At 35.0% G+C, this 16,719-nt stretch overlaps 3 protein-coding genes across 8 annotated transcripts in view; 1 reads left to right on the forward strand and 2 right to left on the reverse strand.

The window, feature by feature from the left end:
* Positions 1–79: 79 nt before the first annotated feature.
* On the reverse strand, positions 80–767 carry LOC117239416 (protein I'm not dead yet-like). The gene is made up of 2 exons (XM_033504934.1): positions 378–767; positions 80–300 (listed from the first exon to the last, which is right to left on the reverse strand). Exons 1-2 carry the CDS (start codon positions 651–653, stop codon positions 91–93), a joined length of 486 nt encoding a protein of 161 aa, XP_033360825.1. The 5' UTR covers positions 654–767; the 3' UTR covers positions 80–90.
* A 48-nt stretch (positions 768–815) lies between these two features.
* On the reverse strand, positions 816–2,015 carry LOC117239415 (protein I'm not dead yet-like). Its single transcript, XM_033504933.1, has 3 exons — positions 1,834–2,015; positions 1,063–1,443; positions 816–992 (listed from the first exon to the last, which is right to left on the reverse strand). The coding sequence occupies exons 1-3, from the start codon at positions 1,984–1,986 to the stop codon at positions 930–932; spliced, it is 597 nt and encodes a 198-aa protein (XP_033360824.1). The 5' UTR covers positions 1,987–2,015; the 3' UTR covers positions 816–929.
* A 72-nt stretch (positions 2,016–2,087) lies between these two features.
* The window catches only part of LOC117239412 (uncharacterized protein CG3556), a 28,141-nt gene continuing 13,509 nt past the window's right edge, over positions 2,088–16,719 (forward strand). Inside the window, exons 1-7 of one of the 6 annotated variants that reach the window (XR_004494440.1) lie at positions 2,088–2,207; positions 5,235–5,342; positions 6,519–6,762; positions 7,875–8,122; positions 10,122–10,511; positions 12,691–13,182; positions 14,773–14,943. Coding sequence is in view for 1 of the 6 variants with exons in the window: in XM_033504926.1 (XP_033360817.1) it covers positions 5,261–5,342; positions 6,519–6,762; positions 7,875–8,122; positions 10,122–10,511; positions 12,691–13,182; positions 14,773–14,834 (1,518 nt within the window). In the remaining 5 variants the exon portion in view is untranslated. Of the gene's footprint in view, positions 2,208–2,890; positions 3,090–3,885; positions 4,490–5,234; positions 5,343–6,518; positions 6,763–7,874; positions 8,123–10,121; positions 10,512–12,690; positions 13,183–14,772; positions 15,667–16,719 lie in introns of those variants that run through there. The other 5 variants (XR_004494437.1, XR_004494436.1, XR_004494438.1 and 2 more) reach the window with 5 other exon arrangements.

Consider the following 16,719-nt stretch of genomic DNA (forward strand, 5'->3'; position numbering starts at 1 on the left):
ATGATAGATATGAATATGACAGGCGTTGAATCTCGAACATCTCTGTCAATGAAATTCATAGATGAGTAAAGGTGCACAGTGAATATGTATTTATACGTGCGCGAATTCTTTTTTCATTATGAGAGATGAATGAACCGTATGTAAACAAATATTTAACATTTCTGTTATTGCTTCAGACCATCCTCGTACGAAGCCTGGTTTTCGGAATAACCATAAAAATATACAGGTAATAAAAAGGACGGCAACTGCTGCCTCGTGAAACGTAATGCCACCTAGTTCTTTGTATCTTTCCTGTATCACCTTTAAACAGTTTTTAAACAGATTCAATAAATGAATGAAAGTAAATCGTGTAAGGAATTTACAACTATTCGTATTACTTGATTAGTAACCGTTTCTCCTTCGATTCCAATATTCGCTATCTGTGCATCTTTGCTATGGGGTCTAAATAAACCCATGAACATTAGCTGAAGGTAAATCCACGTTAAAAAGACATTAATAATCATTTGTGGCATTTGTGCTATCATCCACTGCGTGAAACTAATGCCCTCAGATTCAGGAAATGTGCTTTCAAAAATACCCTTGAAAGTGAGATTAGTTCCGGTGCCTACGAGCGTTCCTGTACCTCCAAAAGTTGCACAGTACGCTGCGGCCATTAAATAAGCTTTCGTTACCTTGGTCGGTTTCCGTTCCCTACGATGTGTAATGTTAGAATCAGAAAATTGTTATCTCCTTCTTTGCTTTCTTTCTTTCTTTCTTTCTTTCTTTCTTTCTTTCTCTCTTTCTCTCTTCCTCTCTTTCTCTCTTTCTCTCTTTCTCTCTTTTGTTCTTTCCTTCTTCCCTCCCTTGCTCCCGTCTCTAATGCTTATTCATTCTCTAATTCCCTCCTTACTCATGTTTTGTTTATCTTTCATATTATTTCGTTCCATATCTTACGGTGGGTCCGTTGATCCTGGAGGTACCGGTATCTCCTCGAAGACGTGGCAGAGTCCAGCCTGAAAAGAACATGATAAGTAACACAAGAAGAGAATTAAAAAGAGAGGAGAACAAAATTAGATATCGCACCTGTTCTAATTCATTCAAAACCGCAAATATGATCGGCACCATCATGGCAGTTGCTGCAGTATTTGAAACCCACATGGATATGAAAGTAGTTACAACACAAAGACCGCCAAGTAATTTTCCATGAGTACAGCCAACTGTTCTCATCACCCCAAGGGCGATTCGTAGATGTAGTTTACTGTGTTCAATTGCGACAGCAAGAACCAAACCTCCTATAAACACCATTATAGTGTCGTTCATGTAACAAGCACAAGTATCTGCTGTGCTTAATATTCCAAATATTGGGAATAACACCAGTGGAATCAACGAGGTAACTGCCATGGGGAAACATTCAGTGATCCAATATCCAGCCATCACTAATACAGCGTAGGCGCATCTAGTTTCCTACAAATATGATGAAACGAATATTCTATCATCATATTCTGTTGTAGATACATAAAAATCGCACGCTTGCTTCATATGTGTCACGCAACTCGAAGATCTTAATTTTTCAACAGAAACATTTTTAAGCAATATTTTAACTATTTTGTTTTGAAGCGTTTTAAACATAATGACAATATTTTGTTAAACAAATTTATAGAATAAGTAAACTAATGATCATAAAATAGTTGTATGCTCAAGTGTTTTTTTCTTTTTTTCATTTTTAATTGTACATGTAATATATAATTAATAATTAATTGTCATATTTGAAACGAGTGTCGGCATGCGCGCGCGCGTGTGTGTTTGTGTGTGTGTAAACTATACTACTAATTTAGATATTATCAAGTCTGATACCGGATAATTATGAACGAGCAGAGGTGGGATCAGTATCAAACCCCAGGTTATAGCAAACAATATTTTCCAGTATAGCTTGATAAATTGTCCAGTGAGGATTAACTTTTCTTGTGTTGATAACATTTCTTCTTGCGCAGTTGATCTCGTCGCCATATTTCTCTATCCTTTTTATCGTTTCTTCCAGAGCAAATTTTATATCTTTGGTTAACTAGCAAATTTTTTCTGTCTATACAGAAAAAGTGTCCATTGACTATTTGTTCGTATCTACGAATGTTTACTTTATCTATCTTTCATTTGTTATACTCGTACATTTCATGATTGTCTTTGTCTGACACGTACAGGGTGAGGCATCTGATATTGTGATATTGATTACGTTAAGCTTGATTAATGACTAAAAGAAGTATTTGTATACTATTGTATTTGTTATGACATTTACTTATATAATAATTAGTTAGGTTTAAGTACAATAATAAATTAATAGTATTTAATTTCATGTTAATTACATATTAAAGTTCATGTCATTTATCATTAGTAGTACTTTCATATAACTACAAAGAAACTGTGGAAATGAAATGCAAGACTAGCTAAAAGAACGCTACATCGGAAGATAAGGTTATGTAAGTACAAATATTTTTTATAGTCACTATATTTGTCGGAAATCACAAATTGAAACAATCAACTATCAATTATACATATTAATAAGGATCAACATTGGATCTGTTATGTTTAAGATGTCTATTCATGCGCTGTATATTAATAGTTTACTAAATACATTACTACAAACATATGTTGGATATAAAGTTTTGTAACTTCTCTACTTGCATGTATATACATTCTTGTATTGATTTCAAATTTTATCATATATCTAATCATGATAATCATATCTCATTACAGATTTAACGTAATTTATGTAAAATATATAATATAATATATAAAAGTTTCTTTCATGATGAGTGTCTAAATACTTTCATGGATCACGAAATAAATGTTATTTTTATTTCGTATCTGTAGCGCGATCTTAAACATGGCGCGCCAATCTGTGTGCTGCAATAACGGGCGAGAAAGAGGGCGATCTTGAAACCCTTTGCACCCCTTATGCGCTTTCATTGCATCGCTCTTAACAGTAGTTGTTCGATTCAACGTGCCTCACTCCAACCCTCGTATTCTTAGGCAATATTAATACCGAAAAATATCCTAAACATTTAAGTGAACGTGCGTTCAAAGACGTGTGTTTTAACTAGCACGTTTTCGATAAGGTAAGTAAATTGTATATTATGCACAATGTGCATGTGTATTTGCAAAATTTTGGTATTTTATGTTTGTTTGAAATACGTTGATTGTATAATACTTGAGCTGAATCTGTTAGAGGATAGAATTGTTTCGATTTCGTTTTTTAATATTTTAGTAGTTGACACGATGAGATGAGATCAAATGGTAAAGGACAAAATTCAGTATGAATGTTACTATATTTGTTATCCTTTCTTTATCTAGTATTAATACTAAGGTAGTTCTTGAATAAAATCAATGACAGTTTTTGTGTCGTATCTAAATGTTGTCAGTTTTTACGTCGAATCAAACGAACGAATAAATAAAAAAATGGGTTTGAAAGAAGGAAAAGAATCGAACGCGAAAGCGATCTGCGTAGAAAGCAGAGGGAATTATTCTTTTCTTTTTGTGCTTGTCCAAACTTTATGTAACTTTTTTTCTATTTCGAGTACAAAATCGTACAAAACCGTACAAATTCGACAAATCGAAAGAAAAGGAAGGAAATGTGAGTTATAATTATCAAGCCTATTACAAATTTCCTTGTCGTTGTAGTTCAGTTACTGCAAATCTAAAATCACGAACGTATAAACACATGGTTCCTTCATCGATAACAGATTTCGTAGCCTTCGCCGTGATTGCCTGAAAAATGAAAAAAAACCAACGAAATTTCAAAAAAGTCGGATCCATACACACAGCGTCGAAAACCATTTTTGCAGTGGGACACGTTTGGATTCTAGACGTTGAAACAAACTCAAGAATAGATACTTGTACAAAAATTTGTTTATTCTTTAAGTTATTACATAAGCAATCGAATTTTATACACTATGCCCATACATCGAGTTGATAAGCCGATAAGAATAGCAGAAGGGAGTGAAATGATAATAATTGTGGCAAAGGTGGGACAGAGGGTGCGAAGAGAACACAGTGGTGTTGGCAAGTAGGTGCTGGTAAGAGACAGTGACATGAAAAGGAAGAGGCGAACAACTAGGCCCCAGCAGAGAAAAGGAGAACACAGGCACATGTATTTACCTATACAGTCAGAGAGTAGCGTGTATATATGTACATCGGCTGGAAGGATGGCGAATGCCGTGATATCGATCCCACGCAATATTCCCACGCGTTGTTCCCAGTAGCATTTCCGCGGGCGTAGCGACGTCGAACGTAGCCGCGGTGGTGATAGTGTCTTTTTTGCCGGTGTGACCGTTACTTGTCAACTTTCTGCACATTTATACATATCATTGCTGATATAGGCGAATACAATCATTGGCCTTGACCATTGAACACTCGTATCGGCAATCGGGTCCCGATTAAGGAAACGAATGATCGAGCGATTTTCAAGATCCCGAAGAATATAAGAATAGTTGGCTGAAAGTAATAGTGTGAATACGAAGTAATATTTAATAACGCCATAGACTGTGTTTCATGACTGTAAAATCATTCAAGAATCTTCAATCGATTCGTCATTTCTCTCTTTTTCCCCAAAAACAAGCTGCACGATACTTTTCCCTAGAAAAGGATAGGTTACACGTATTGTCTGGAAAGAACAAAAATGCTAGAGAACTCAGATGGCTCGTGAAAATGTTTGAATGTGTATAAATATTGAATGAACTTGTAGATGCTTTTTGTGGGTATATTGTGGCTAAGTATACGGAATATTTTGCAATTTCATTGGCACTGTAACGGGTTGACTTGCGATATTCGTTCGTATTTTTATCGATAGAATGAAAAAAATGAAAGCTTTATAGAACATTGTTTTACAAATTCAAAATGTCAAACACTGTAACGAACACTCTGTTTTCTGGAAATTTTCTGTATTTTTGGATATCATGCGAATTCTTAAATTAGTTTGAGATTTTTTTTAAACGTTTCAAAATCCGCAGTATAATATAGTAATGAGACTGGATTATATATATATATATATATATATATATGATATTTGTATTGATTGTGTAGGTATTATATTGGTAAAATTTGAAACAAATCTGAAGATATTCTCTACAGAATATTTCAGCCTCAAATTGAAAATTTTAGGGTGGTTTCATAGTTATGAAACGCAGTGTACAGCCGTTAGGTGAAATCAGGCGAAGAAAAGTAATGGAACGTTTTAATTATTGTTAATATTTGTTGTCTTTCAGGTAATATCGTGCGATCGTCGGTGAAAATGTGGGGAAGAGCAAGTATGGCAGCTGTAATGGTCCTGTTTCTAGCGTGTTTGTGCACGTTGAATGTGGCCTATGCCAAAGGTATAGTTTTTCTTTGCAGTTCTAACCCTTTATACTCGTGACTCATCTGTTCACATCGATTTGGATATAAACCCTTTGATAGTGTAATACAGTGACGAGACGAAGAATTCAGAATGATTTATAAAATGACTACAACTTTTTTGTTGTTTCGATCTTTTGCATATTTTTTACATTTTTGGTATATTATTAGAAAAATATGTACTTTCAACTTTTTAATTTATTATAAATATATTTATATAAATAATTAATAATCAATAATAAATTATTCGAAGAAATGAGAAAGGTAATTACGGAAAGAAGTTTCTTTACGAAGAAAGATCTTCTTTTTCTAAACACATTGTAATCTCTACATAATTTTTAAACTATCAAATTAATCATTAGGAACAATACTTACTATCTTCTTGTAAACTCAATAAATTATATATTTGTTGAATTCTATTAAAAAAATGAACGATGATATATAATGTATATTTTCTTTACATTTCATTTACAATTAAATTATGTTTATTCACTGCTTGGAGTAATGTCGATGGCATTTCTGTTAATAAAAGAAGGATCTCCTTCATCCGACTTATATATTACAATCTACGATAGAAACTATTCGAAAATGTGGGAGGTTACTTGTAAGCCTGATTTTAGACGTTAAAACAATGAAAAGAGTCTTTATAAAAGAGTATTTGTTTCAAACTTCACCAATACATTCACGATTATCGGATCATTGCAGTGCCAATGAAATTTCAAAATGTTTCGTACACCACACACAGATAATACTTCTACAAGAAATTATTATATACAGGGTGGTTGATAACTGGTGGTATAAGCGGAAAGGGGGTGATTCTACGCGAAAAAAGAAGTCGAAAATATAGAATAACAATTTTTTTTTTAATTTTTCCATCGAGACAACGATCTACAGTGAGATCCGTTATAACGAGACGTGATAAAGTGCACGCGTACCGAGCGAAAATTCAAAGTCGATTTTCTCGAAAACGAAGCTTCAAACGAAAAATTTTTATTCTGTATTTTCGACTTCTTTTTTCGCGTAGAATCACCCCCTTTCCGCTTGTACCACCAGTTACCAACCACCCTGTATAAGTGTCCAAATACGTTTATGAGTCATTGTACATGATACATAATAAGAATAAAAGAAAGTTAACAGACAATTAATTAAATTTATAGTGGGAAGCATCACAGAGTCCAGTTCAAGCGATACTGATGCGGAAAACATTTTGGAACGAGCAACTACATGGTTATGGAGTCAACGAAATAAAAATGCTGGTTGGGGAAACGACACTCATCGAGTGTTGCTGGTCCTCCGACTAAGCAATCTCTCGCGAGAGGATAATGTTGCACCTGCCGCTCCCCTCGAACTGCAACTTAGCAGCAAACAAATGGAGCTAGAAATAGTTTTGCTATTATGGAGGTAAAAAATACTCGTTTTTTAATAGTTTCACAATCGGTAGTACAGATAAGAACAAGGTTCTATACGTAGTTGGATGACATTCACAATTGAGTGACTTATAACTATAGCAAAAACAATCCTTATTCATGTTCGTCCTTCTCTAGGAAGTCAAAACATCATGACATGTTTGCAGTTCATCGAGTTTCGAACGTATCTTTTAATAGACAGAAAAGTGAAAAGGAACTCCGAAGAGGAACGTCTGAATAAAATAAAGCGCAATGTATTGTTAGATGCAGGATCGAAACCCGAAGAATCACAAATATGTCTGTCAAAAAATATTTGTCATCTAGTAAACACCGTGAAAGTTTAAAATCCAAAATTCTTTAATCACTATTCGGCCATAGATCTTGGTAATTATCGATATCTCGCTCAACTCAGCCGATTTCGATCACTTTTGAATATGTCGTCGGGGGCATGATTCTGAACAACTGTTTTCTATACATGCAATCGTCGTTAGGATTTAGTTTCCAAAATATTCGTAAAAAACTGTCGGTGTGTCGTTACTGTGACTTCTGCTTATAATCGTGCGCCTATGTGTCAGTATTGGTCACCTCACATCGGTCCCCTAAAATGGGGTCGAATCCAAACCTATATGAACGTTAAACAAAGGACAAAAATTGTTTTGTTTTATCCATATACCGCGCCGTTGTGAAACGGTTGGCAACTAATACTGACAATATACGCTGTCACGAACGCACAATTGTAGACAGAATTCAGTATAGTGATAACGACAGTATTTTGCAGGTATTGTAAGTATAATCAAGTATGTTGATTTCTTCATCATATTTAAAAATTATCGAAATGAGGTGGATGAGATATCGATAATTACTTAGATAATTCTTTTTTGCAAATTTATGTTTTCATACAGCCAATTAATGAAGTAGAATTTAAGCAAACATGCGTTTTACCTATTGAAAATTATAGCGAATACTCCATTTTGAATATATTTTAAACAGTTTTGTATTTTGTATGCGTTCCGTATATCTTTGTATCCTTAAGTTCCGCATGAATGCGTAAAAATCCGCAGATTTGTTATTATTCATTGAAAAAATAATGACAGTATTTTTCTATAGACACAGAGAAGTTGGTTTTTCACCGGTTCGACTAGCACGCTACACTCTTGCTTTAAACGCCATGTGCACGGATCCAAGACAGTTTCACGGTCACGACTTGATTGGAACGCTTCAACATCACGAACCACCGACCGATTATGAATTCGCCCTTACAACGCTAGCTGCGTGCAACGCACAAGCTCATGTAAGGAAAAGACAGATACGTCGATTGCTTGACATTGCGAACGCTGCTCAGGATCACAATGTGGGTGAGTGCCTTCAGAGTTTCCCGATATTCTTCTGATTGTGTCGGAGTTGTTAAGAGTTTTTTTATATGGGGATACGCAGGCTCATGAAAGTATTTACAAACGTTTGTGTTCGAACATTGGTTTCTATGAATATACAGATGACGCGTGTTATACAAAGCTTCTTAAAATTTCGTTAGTAACGCAATAAGACACGAGTATCATAATTATATGTATCGCAATATGAAACCAATCGGAAAATTCACAGTATTGTTCGCTTTAGCTTTCACAGTCTGAGGTAAATCTGCGTGCATATCTGGCTTGGTGACTTCTGAAAATTTACCTGATCGCGAGGGAAGGCGAAAGAACGAATGTGAGTGAGATATTGATATCGGGCACGGGAGCACGCGGCCTCCAGTGAGACAATGAGACAGCAACGTAAAGGCTCCTGTACACGTTGAGACATGTTGCGATGCATCGATACTTAGATTTCACGATACATGTTACGATTCATGTAGTTCCATATCAGCGAATCGGTATCAAAAGCAACTTGTATGGATGCAAAAATCAGAATCCGATCTTAAGTGGAGAGCAAAGCCCGATTTGGATGCAAGTTTCAACGCGTAGAGCTAGAGGGTAGCATACCAAGCATACCATTGAAGGTAGCCGAAGATAATTTACAGTAGATTCTTATCGTTGAATTTTGTTTATCAATCCTTTGAATTAAAAAATCTCTTTGTCTCCATTAACCATCGTTATGCCCATTTCTTTCAGACTTTTAATTTTTTAATTTTTGTAATCAACATAATAACACTGGAATATATGGAAAATAAGTAGACATTTCGAAACACTTGTTCAACGTCGGTATCACGCATAATCACAAATGGAGAAGAACTGGTAATGTCGAGGTGAACTGATGCTGATGTAAATTTCATGAAACCTAGGCGTCGACACGTACGTCGCAACATGTTATAACGTGTACAGAGAGGGATCTGCACATCGAGATTCTATTTCCAAGAATTGGCAAATCTGAACACAAAAGCGAACACTACTGTACAGAGAAATTACGAAATATTTATTGCAAACGTATATCTAAGCACATAATAAGTGTTAACTATGATCTCACTGAATATTATTACCGCTTTATTAATATAATGGATAATTGACTGCTTGAAATGAAGTATCACTCAAGAGCAAATGGTCGACATCCTGTTACAGAATTAAATGGATATTGTATCACATGAGTATTTCCCATATTTTAGTCTCGAAAGTATATCTCACACACGTATTATGATATACGTATATACATTGGCTAAAGTATTGGCAAATATCCTTATTTTCCAATGAAGCGTTTCTTCTATCAGGCTCTACACACATTTCATTCTCTCAGTACCAAATTTTTGCAGACATATGAAAGTATATACCTGTATCTAATTAATTAGTAAGCTAGAAATTTGTCAGGATAGGTTTATTCCTTCAAGATTCTGGAGAGATAAGTATCGCGCGGTCCTTCACAGTCACAGTCTGCTTACAAAAAAGGTATCATTGCCTTCCCTACTCATCTGGCCAAATTCTTTAGACTTTAGATTTAGACAAAGTCTTTATTATTTGGCAATACAACCTTGCGTCGCGTCAGTCAACTACTTTACGCATCCTCTTTATAAGCTCTATAAACTCTAAACAGTCGTATCATCGACGCTTCGTTTCATAGTTCAACGCCATGGGATCGCGCCGGCTATCGACTTTTCAAACATGCACTCAAGCGTCTTGCCAAGGTCCTTACCCGAGCCCTCGGCCCAGTCACAAATTACGGTAAGGCTAGATAGCGGCGAGCTATCTGCTACAACGTCGTGAAGAAAACGCATTGCCTCTAACAAGTATGTAAGTGCTATAATAAATACGATAACGTGCGATTACTTTTTATAGCCCCATATGAAAGAGCTCTTATTGTTAGACTATTTCCGAATTGGTTTCTCAAAACAATCACTTTCCTTCATCTCATAATTTCTCTTTCTGATCTTAGATACCGTCGCAATGGTAATCTTAGCCTTAAGGTGCATCGTTCAGGACCACAGACATCGAAATCTCCATCATTTTGTGCGCAAGCCATCGATTGGTTTAGCACAACAGCAAAGACTCGATGGTAGTTTCGGAGACGTTCGTACAACGGCCTTAGTAATGCAAGCCCTCGAGGAAGCAGAAAATGAGCCTGCTGATAATTGGAATAGATCAGCTGCTTTAGCATGGTTAACTAATCAGCAACGAGCCGATGGTTCTTTCGCTGGTGATGTTCGCGCGACCGCTGAAGCACTTCTAGGAGTGACACCACGTGGTTTAGCGAGTATCAGAACACTTGATTGCGGACAAGGACCTAGCGAAACTTCATTACCGAAATTCACTACAAGTGGTAATGGTAAGTACTTTTCCCACTCGTCATTCCTTTTTTCTTCCTCTTCATACACATAAAGGCTCATACAGGCACGTCCAGTAATCGTTCGTCGAGTAATGTAGTAACTTATCGCATATGAACATAGAATAATTTAGTCAAATACAATACATTCAATTATTTGGCCCACGAACACTTACTACGGAACCTTTTTTATGGGTATATTATGTGCATTATGCGAAACTCTTTGAAATTTTGCTAGCGTTATATCGATGTTCGCGATCATAATAGTTGAATTTGAAAGCAATGTGAAAATGTATATGTCTACAACCTACAAGACATTTATTGCAAAATTTATTGAAAAATTAGTATACAACATGAATAATAGTACAATTAGTGGTAAAGACTAATACTTGTACTAATAACTAAAGACTCACTACATATACAGGGTGGTTGGTAACTGGTGGTACAAGTAGAAAAAGAGTGATTCTACGCGAAAAAAGAAGTCGAAAATATAGAATAAAAATTTTTCGTTCGAGGCTTTGTTTTCGAGAAAATCGACTTTGAATTTTCGCTCGGTACGCGTGCACTTTATCACGTCTCGTTATAACGGATCTCACTGTAGATCGTTGTTTCGATGGGAAAATTAAAAAAAAAATTAAAAAAAAATTTGTATTCTATATTTTCGACTTCTTTTTTTCGCGTAGAATCACCTCCTTTCCGCTTGTACCACCAGTTACCAACCACCCTGTATATGTATTATGGCTTATTAATATAACAACTAATTGACTGTTCAAATGCTTTGGTTATCTTCGCGAAGTGTATGCTTTTAATAGACATTCCGTAATTTGTACGTATATTTTCAGATCTGTTTTAAATGTTATCAATATGATCGCGATTATTGTGTCTCTTTACATAGTTAATGAGACTTCAAAGTGTTTTGTATAATACAGAGTGGTAGAAAAAAGAGGTTCGTAATTTTTAAAGCAGATAGTACTCGCCAAACGATGAGAAAAGTTCTAATAAACGTGGGTCGAAAAATCAATGTTATTAAAATTGTGAACAACTTTGTTTCGATTAAACCGACTGACATCCCTTTTTTCCTGGTTACAAAAGATTCTCTCCATGTCCTCCTTCCATTTCTACATGCGCTTGACACCTTCATATCAGAGAATTCCATATTCTTTCTAAAATTCTTAGACGTGGAATTCTAATTGTCTCACTGGCATTTTGTATTGACACATAGACATTGAGACGCGCATATATACGCGTCGTTACCTCCCTTCTATACGTATGTATGTATATGACGGGGCAGCGTATTACATTTTGAATAACTTTTCAAAACCTAACCCTACGAGTAACGAACCTCCCTTTTTTATCATCCTATATATGTATACGCATAAAAAGTTCCGGTAATTATCGATATCTTATCCATCTGATCGATTTGAATGATTTTTGAATGTATTATCGGGATATGATTCTAAACAACTTTTCCTATATGTACATATAAACCGTCGCTCGGCCTTAGTTTCCGAGACATTGGCAAAAAATTATCGGTACCACCACAGTGAATTCCTTCACAGCGAATTTTCAATTGCGCATGCGTGACAGCGTATACATATGTCTGCATTAACTAACCTTAAGTCTCGCCTCGATGCGGTGGTCGCATATATTGTAACGCCTAACCTAATTCATATCTTTTGTTTGTAATTTATACAGGTTTTGGTTAGGCCCATCAATAATCCCATCAATAATAATGCTGACACTGTAAGGGACGCGCAATTATAAGCAGAATTCACAGTAGTAATATTGACAGTTTTTGCAAATATCTCGAATACTAAGATCGAGCGGTGGTTACACGTATAGGAAAAAGGTGCTCAAAATATTGATTTCTATAACATATTGAAAAGTCATCGATATCGGTGAAGCGAATGGTACCGATAATTAACAATATTTTCGTGGGCCGCCTTTTGCTCGTTTTGATGAGTACTACATTACATGCATCTGAAGTGTGATAGCAACTCTCTGAAGCACCCTGTATAAGGCATTGGGATACACACAGTCTATTTCTTGTAGCGTCGATAGTTTTTTTATAGCATTATATTCCAAAGTGAAATTGCTATTTTTCGAGCCCGATCTACGGTATAGTTGCTACCTGTATGCTACAGTTACACAATTTTACAAATATTTCAATGCAATGCCGCAGAGCCAGCGGCGATTCCAGGCAATCGCAACGACAGTGTATCGATATCTGTAATTTCTGGAGGCAGTATCGCGGGTAATGTTACCGTTGGGAATATCGAAACTAATGGAAACAATGGGAATAACGGGAACAATGGCAATAATGCAGTAAACACGCTCAACACGAGCAATACCGATGGTATGATCGTTACCGCTGCAACACCGATTATGGTGAACGTCTCTTACACTCTATGGGTTGGCAGCAACGTAAACGAGACATACAGTTTGATAGTGACCGCATCTAAAAATGAAACATTTTACGAAGTGATGCTTCTAGCCGCAGATATGTCACCGCATTTCCAATTTGTTGCATCCGAATGGCCGAATGGACATTATGTTCACACGATAGCAGGTTACAAAGAGGAACCAATGTCCTATCATTATTGGTTGCTATATCGACTCACTTCTCCGCCAGATCCAGCCTCGCCACCGGGTAATCAACTGGTTGCACCTGGGGGTATGTAAAAGCGGAAAAATACACTGCTCAGTACAATCAAGGGACCACTATATTATCAACTTGTTATTTTTTATTTACTGTCATAGATAATCAAGATAAAAGTAAAATAATATTCATAATACTATTTCTAATGTTTGTATTGTACTATAATGTATATTTATATGGTTACTTATTAATTTTTCAATATTTCAATATGGCACTACATTTGTATGTTTTGGTTTGTACAAAAGGATTCAAATGTCGTGTTGCTTATTCCATTAACATACGAACTATTTATTATTTATTAGTAATTTGAAAATATGTAAAAAATTTCTTCCTTTCGTCAATCACTGTACGAAGACTATAGAGAAAGTACATGATAAGTCACGTTTTCTATTTTTCACTGGAAAGCAGTTATGATGCACCAGAAGGTATCGTCAATCAAGCTGGTATTACGAAAATTGTCTTTGTATTTTATTTTGAGGCTAAATGTACCTTTCATCCTCTCAAACATTTGAAAAATATTGCTCGTCATAATATTAACTTGAATAACATCAAATTCAACCATTTATACAATTCCTCTATCTTTAATTGAGATTTCCAAGGTATCTCAAAAAAATATTCGACATCAATTGTAATGGCTGTTGAGACTTTCTAAATATGAAAAAATATTTTGTACAATATTTTTCACATTACATATGAATTTACAAAGCTTTATCAAACTCGAGGTGTCAGACTTGGGTGATTGGCGTCTCTTGTTAAAATTTCCTTAGATTCGAATATACAGGGTGTCGCGCGTAACTAGGGCAAGTTATACATAGTTCTGAAACGATGAAAGGTAGAAAAGAATTTCGTTAAACGAAATTAAATAGTTTCGAATAATACATTGTTCGGTGTGTATGCATATCCGTATCCATTCTGGAAGTGATAGGATTTTAAAGATTTTAAGATCATCTCTACTTTTTAAATAGATTTATAAATCGTTCTACATATCAATCGCTGTGTCTTGTGTATACACTATACAGAAGTAATAGAATTAAAGGATATTTCAATTTTATATAAAGTTCATTAAATCGAGTTTATGGAAGATATGGAAAACATAAACATACAAGTGCTGCATCGTCTTCTTCGTCTTTTATACGATAACAATAAGATGTTACAAAATTAATGTTAAAATTTTTTTTAAACTAAGCAATTTTCCATCTATGTATTTTATTGTATATGTATATATTTTTTATAGAGAATACAATGATTCAACGATTGGTGTATAAACAAATGGATATATAGATCTATTTGAAAAAATGGAGGTGACCTTAAAATATTCGAAAGGTCATCAACTTCGGAGTAGTCACCTACTCTAGAACATGTATCATTCAAAAGATTTTAATTTTGTCTAATGAAATTTTTTTCTATCTTTTACCTTTTACTACTATAGCTATAATTTGTCCCAGTTACATGGAACACCCTATAAACATATTACATATATCCTTAATACCAAGAGTACTTCATGCGTCACTTCCTCGTCCTAATATCGACATATCGACATATGTATGTACATGCATATAATCATCCCAACACCGTTACTATGCTCTAACTAGAACAATCTTTTAGGTGTGGATGACCTACAGATCAGCGAGGGAGATCACTATCTGTTCTGGTATAAAAAGCTATGAGAATCTGCAACATGTTGATTTTCGGTTGAATCAAACGAGAACCAGAAGGAGACAAAGGAACGGAACTACTTTGAGTGTGTGTGTGTGTGGAGAGAGAGAGAGAGAGAGAATTGAGGAATGAGGAATGAGGAGAATGATGCAAGAGCAAAGAGTAAAAATTCTTATCGTTAGTCACGTGAAAAGGGCTCACTTTATTCACTGCCATCGCTAAAACTCACGTACAACACTGTACGCGACATTTTCCTGGAACATCTTCGCATCGTTCGTATGTCATGTTCTTAGGAGGGTGCCGAAGAAAATAGAGCTGGCAGTGACTGATTTTCTCAAACTCTGCTCTAAACCGGAGCCGATTCAATGAATTGGTGAATTGGCGAATTGGCGACACACGACATCGCTACTTGGACTGACGTGGTACGGGGCAATAACGAAAATACCATGAGTATCGTAATTTAAGCTAACAGCATATTTTCTATGAAACTGCAATGCACAACCACATTGTACCTAAGTACTTATACGATATGGCGATAACGTATGACGTATAGTATCAACGTATCGATTGATATTTCAATAAATCCCATATCTATATTATATTAGTAACCTAACCTATTTCTTGATATCTTGCTGCGCAATTGCTTTATAATCACCGAATTCCTGCGCTACAAGACGAAACGTCTGCTTGCCACGATAAATAACATACACGAAAAAGAAATTTCTCCTCCAGGGGGAAGAATATATTTCGATCGACGGTTTTTGATAATTTGCCTAACGTTGTAATATGTATACAGTATGTTTTGTTTCTTGGAATGAATAAAATGTCAAATTACAAATTGTACATGGCGTTTTATTCCCTCGAAAAACTGCGACATACACATAGGATACCATTGTACATGGAACTGCATATCTTATTTAAAAAATTATATTTAATATATTTTTCATAGACTCGTTTGTATCATAGATTATATTATTACATTATTGTCGTTGTATTTATTATTGAAAGAAACTTTTTGTTTCAAAAGGGTTAAGAAGTTCGTTATACACAGTTCTTGGAATAGGTGACGTACAGAAGGGTTTTTAAAAGTTGATAGAGAAACCATTGTGATTAATTCTATCAATGACATTTAAAATCGACTAACACTTGGACGAATCGTATATTTAATTTCACATACCATTAACAAGGTTTAAAATAAACAATTTAAATTTCTTGTGGTATATGTGTAGGTGCTACAAAAGGTATTTGTACACCATTGTATTTCTTATTGCATCTAGTTTGATTTGACTACAATAAATTTTACATCATTTAATAGTATATACTTTCATATGATCGTAAGAATTTGATACTTTGATGGAAATGATATGCAGAACCTAATAAAAAGGCGCTACATTGGAGAATAAGGGTACGTATAAATACTTTTTGTAGCCCCTTGTATATCTGTTGGTTTCACAAGGGGATAAGAAATATTGTTTTTGATTATTAGTTAACCATTAATTCATATAGTTTAGCAACATACGCATGTCATTGTACATTAGCAACATATACATGTATCGCTAATATAAATTGACGAAAGTAATCACATAGCAGCGATGTAAATGATCACGTTGTTAAACGGCAGCAGAAGGTTAATTATTTTGCATTAATTACTTGCATAAATTGCTTTAGATCCTAGCGTTAGCCGCATATTCAGCTATTTGAAATTGTACCGTAAGTACGTGATTGACTCAATGTTATCAGCATCGTAACTTCGATTTATCAGTAATAAGTTGCAATAATAAACGGAAGTTTGACACAGATCTGTTTCTCATGTAAAATCCTAATAAATCTATACAATATAGATTATTTATCCAATGTCTTATAAATTATAAGATATAAATTTTGACTTTAAAGTTT

Source organism: Bombus vosnesenskii, unplaced genomic scaffold (genome assembly GCF_011952255.1).
Source record: "Bombus vosnesenskii isolate JDL3184/JDL3185 unplaced genomic scaffold, Bvos_JDL3184-5_v1.1 scf7180000013991, whole genome shotgun sequence".
Taxonomy (NCBI): domain Eukaryota; kingdom Metazoa; phylum Arthropoda; class Insecta; order Hymenoptera; family Apidae; genus Bombus; species Bombus vosnesenskii.

What these genes read in the sequence shown, in the direction of transcription:
- LOC117239416 (XM_033504934.1), bottom strand. Translation starts at nt 653, where the DNA reads ATGGCCGCAGCGTACTGTGCAACTTTTGGAGGTACAGGAACGCTCGTA. An exon ending in GAGAAACGGTTACTAATCAA is followed by an intron (nt 301 to 377) that starts GTAATACGAATA and finishes AACTGTTTAAAG; the next exon opens with GTGATACAGGAAAGATACAA.
- LOC117239415 (XM_033504933.1), bottom strand. Translation starts at nt 1,986, where the DNA reads ATGGCGACGAGATCAACTGCGCAAGAAGAAATGTTATCAACACAAGAA. An exon ending in TGCTCGTTCATAATTATCCG is followed by an intron (nt 1,444 to 1,833) that starts GTATCAGACTTG and finishes TCATATTTGTAG; the next exon opens with GAAACTAGATGCGCCTACGC. An exon ending in TTTTGAATGAATTAGAACAG is followed by an intron (nt 993 to 1,062) that starts GTGCGATATCTA and finishes TGTTCTTTTCAG; the next exon opens with GCTGGACTCTGCCACGTCTT.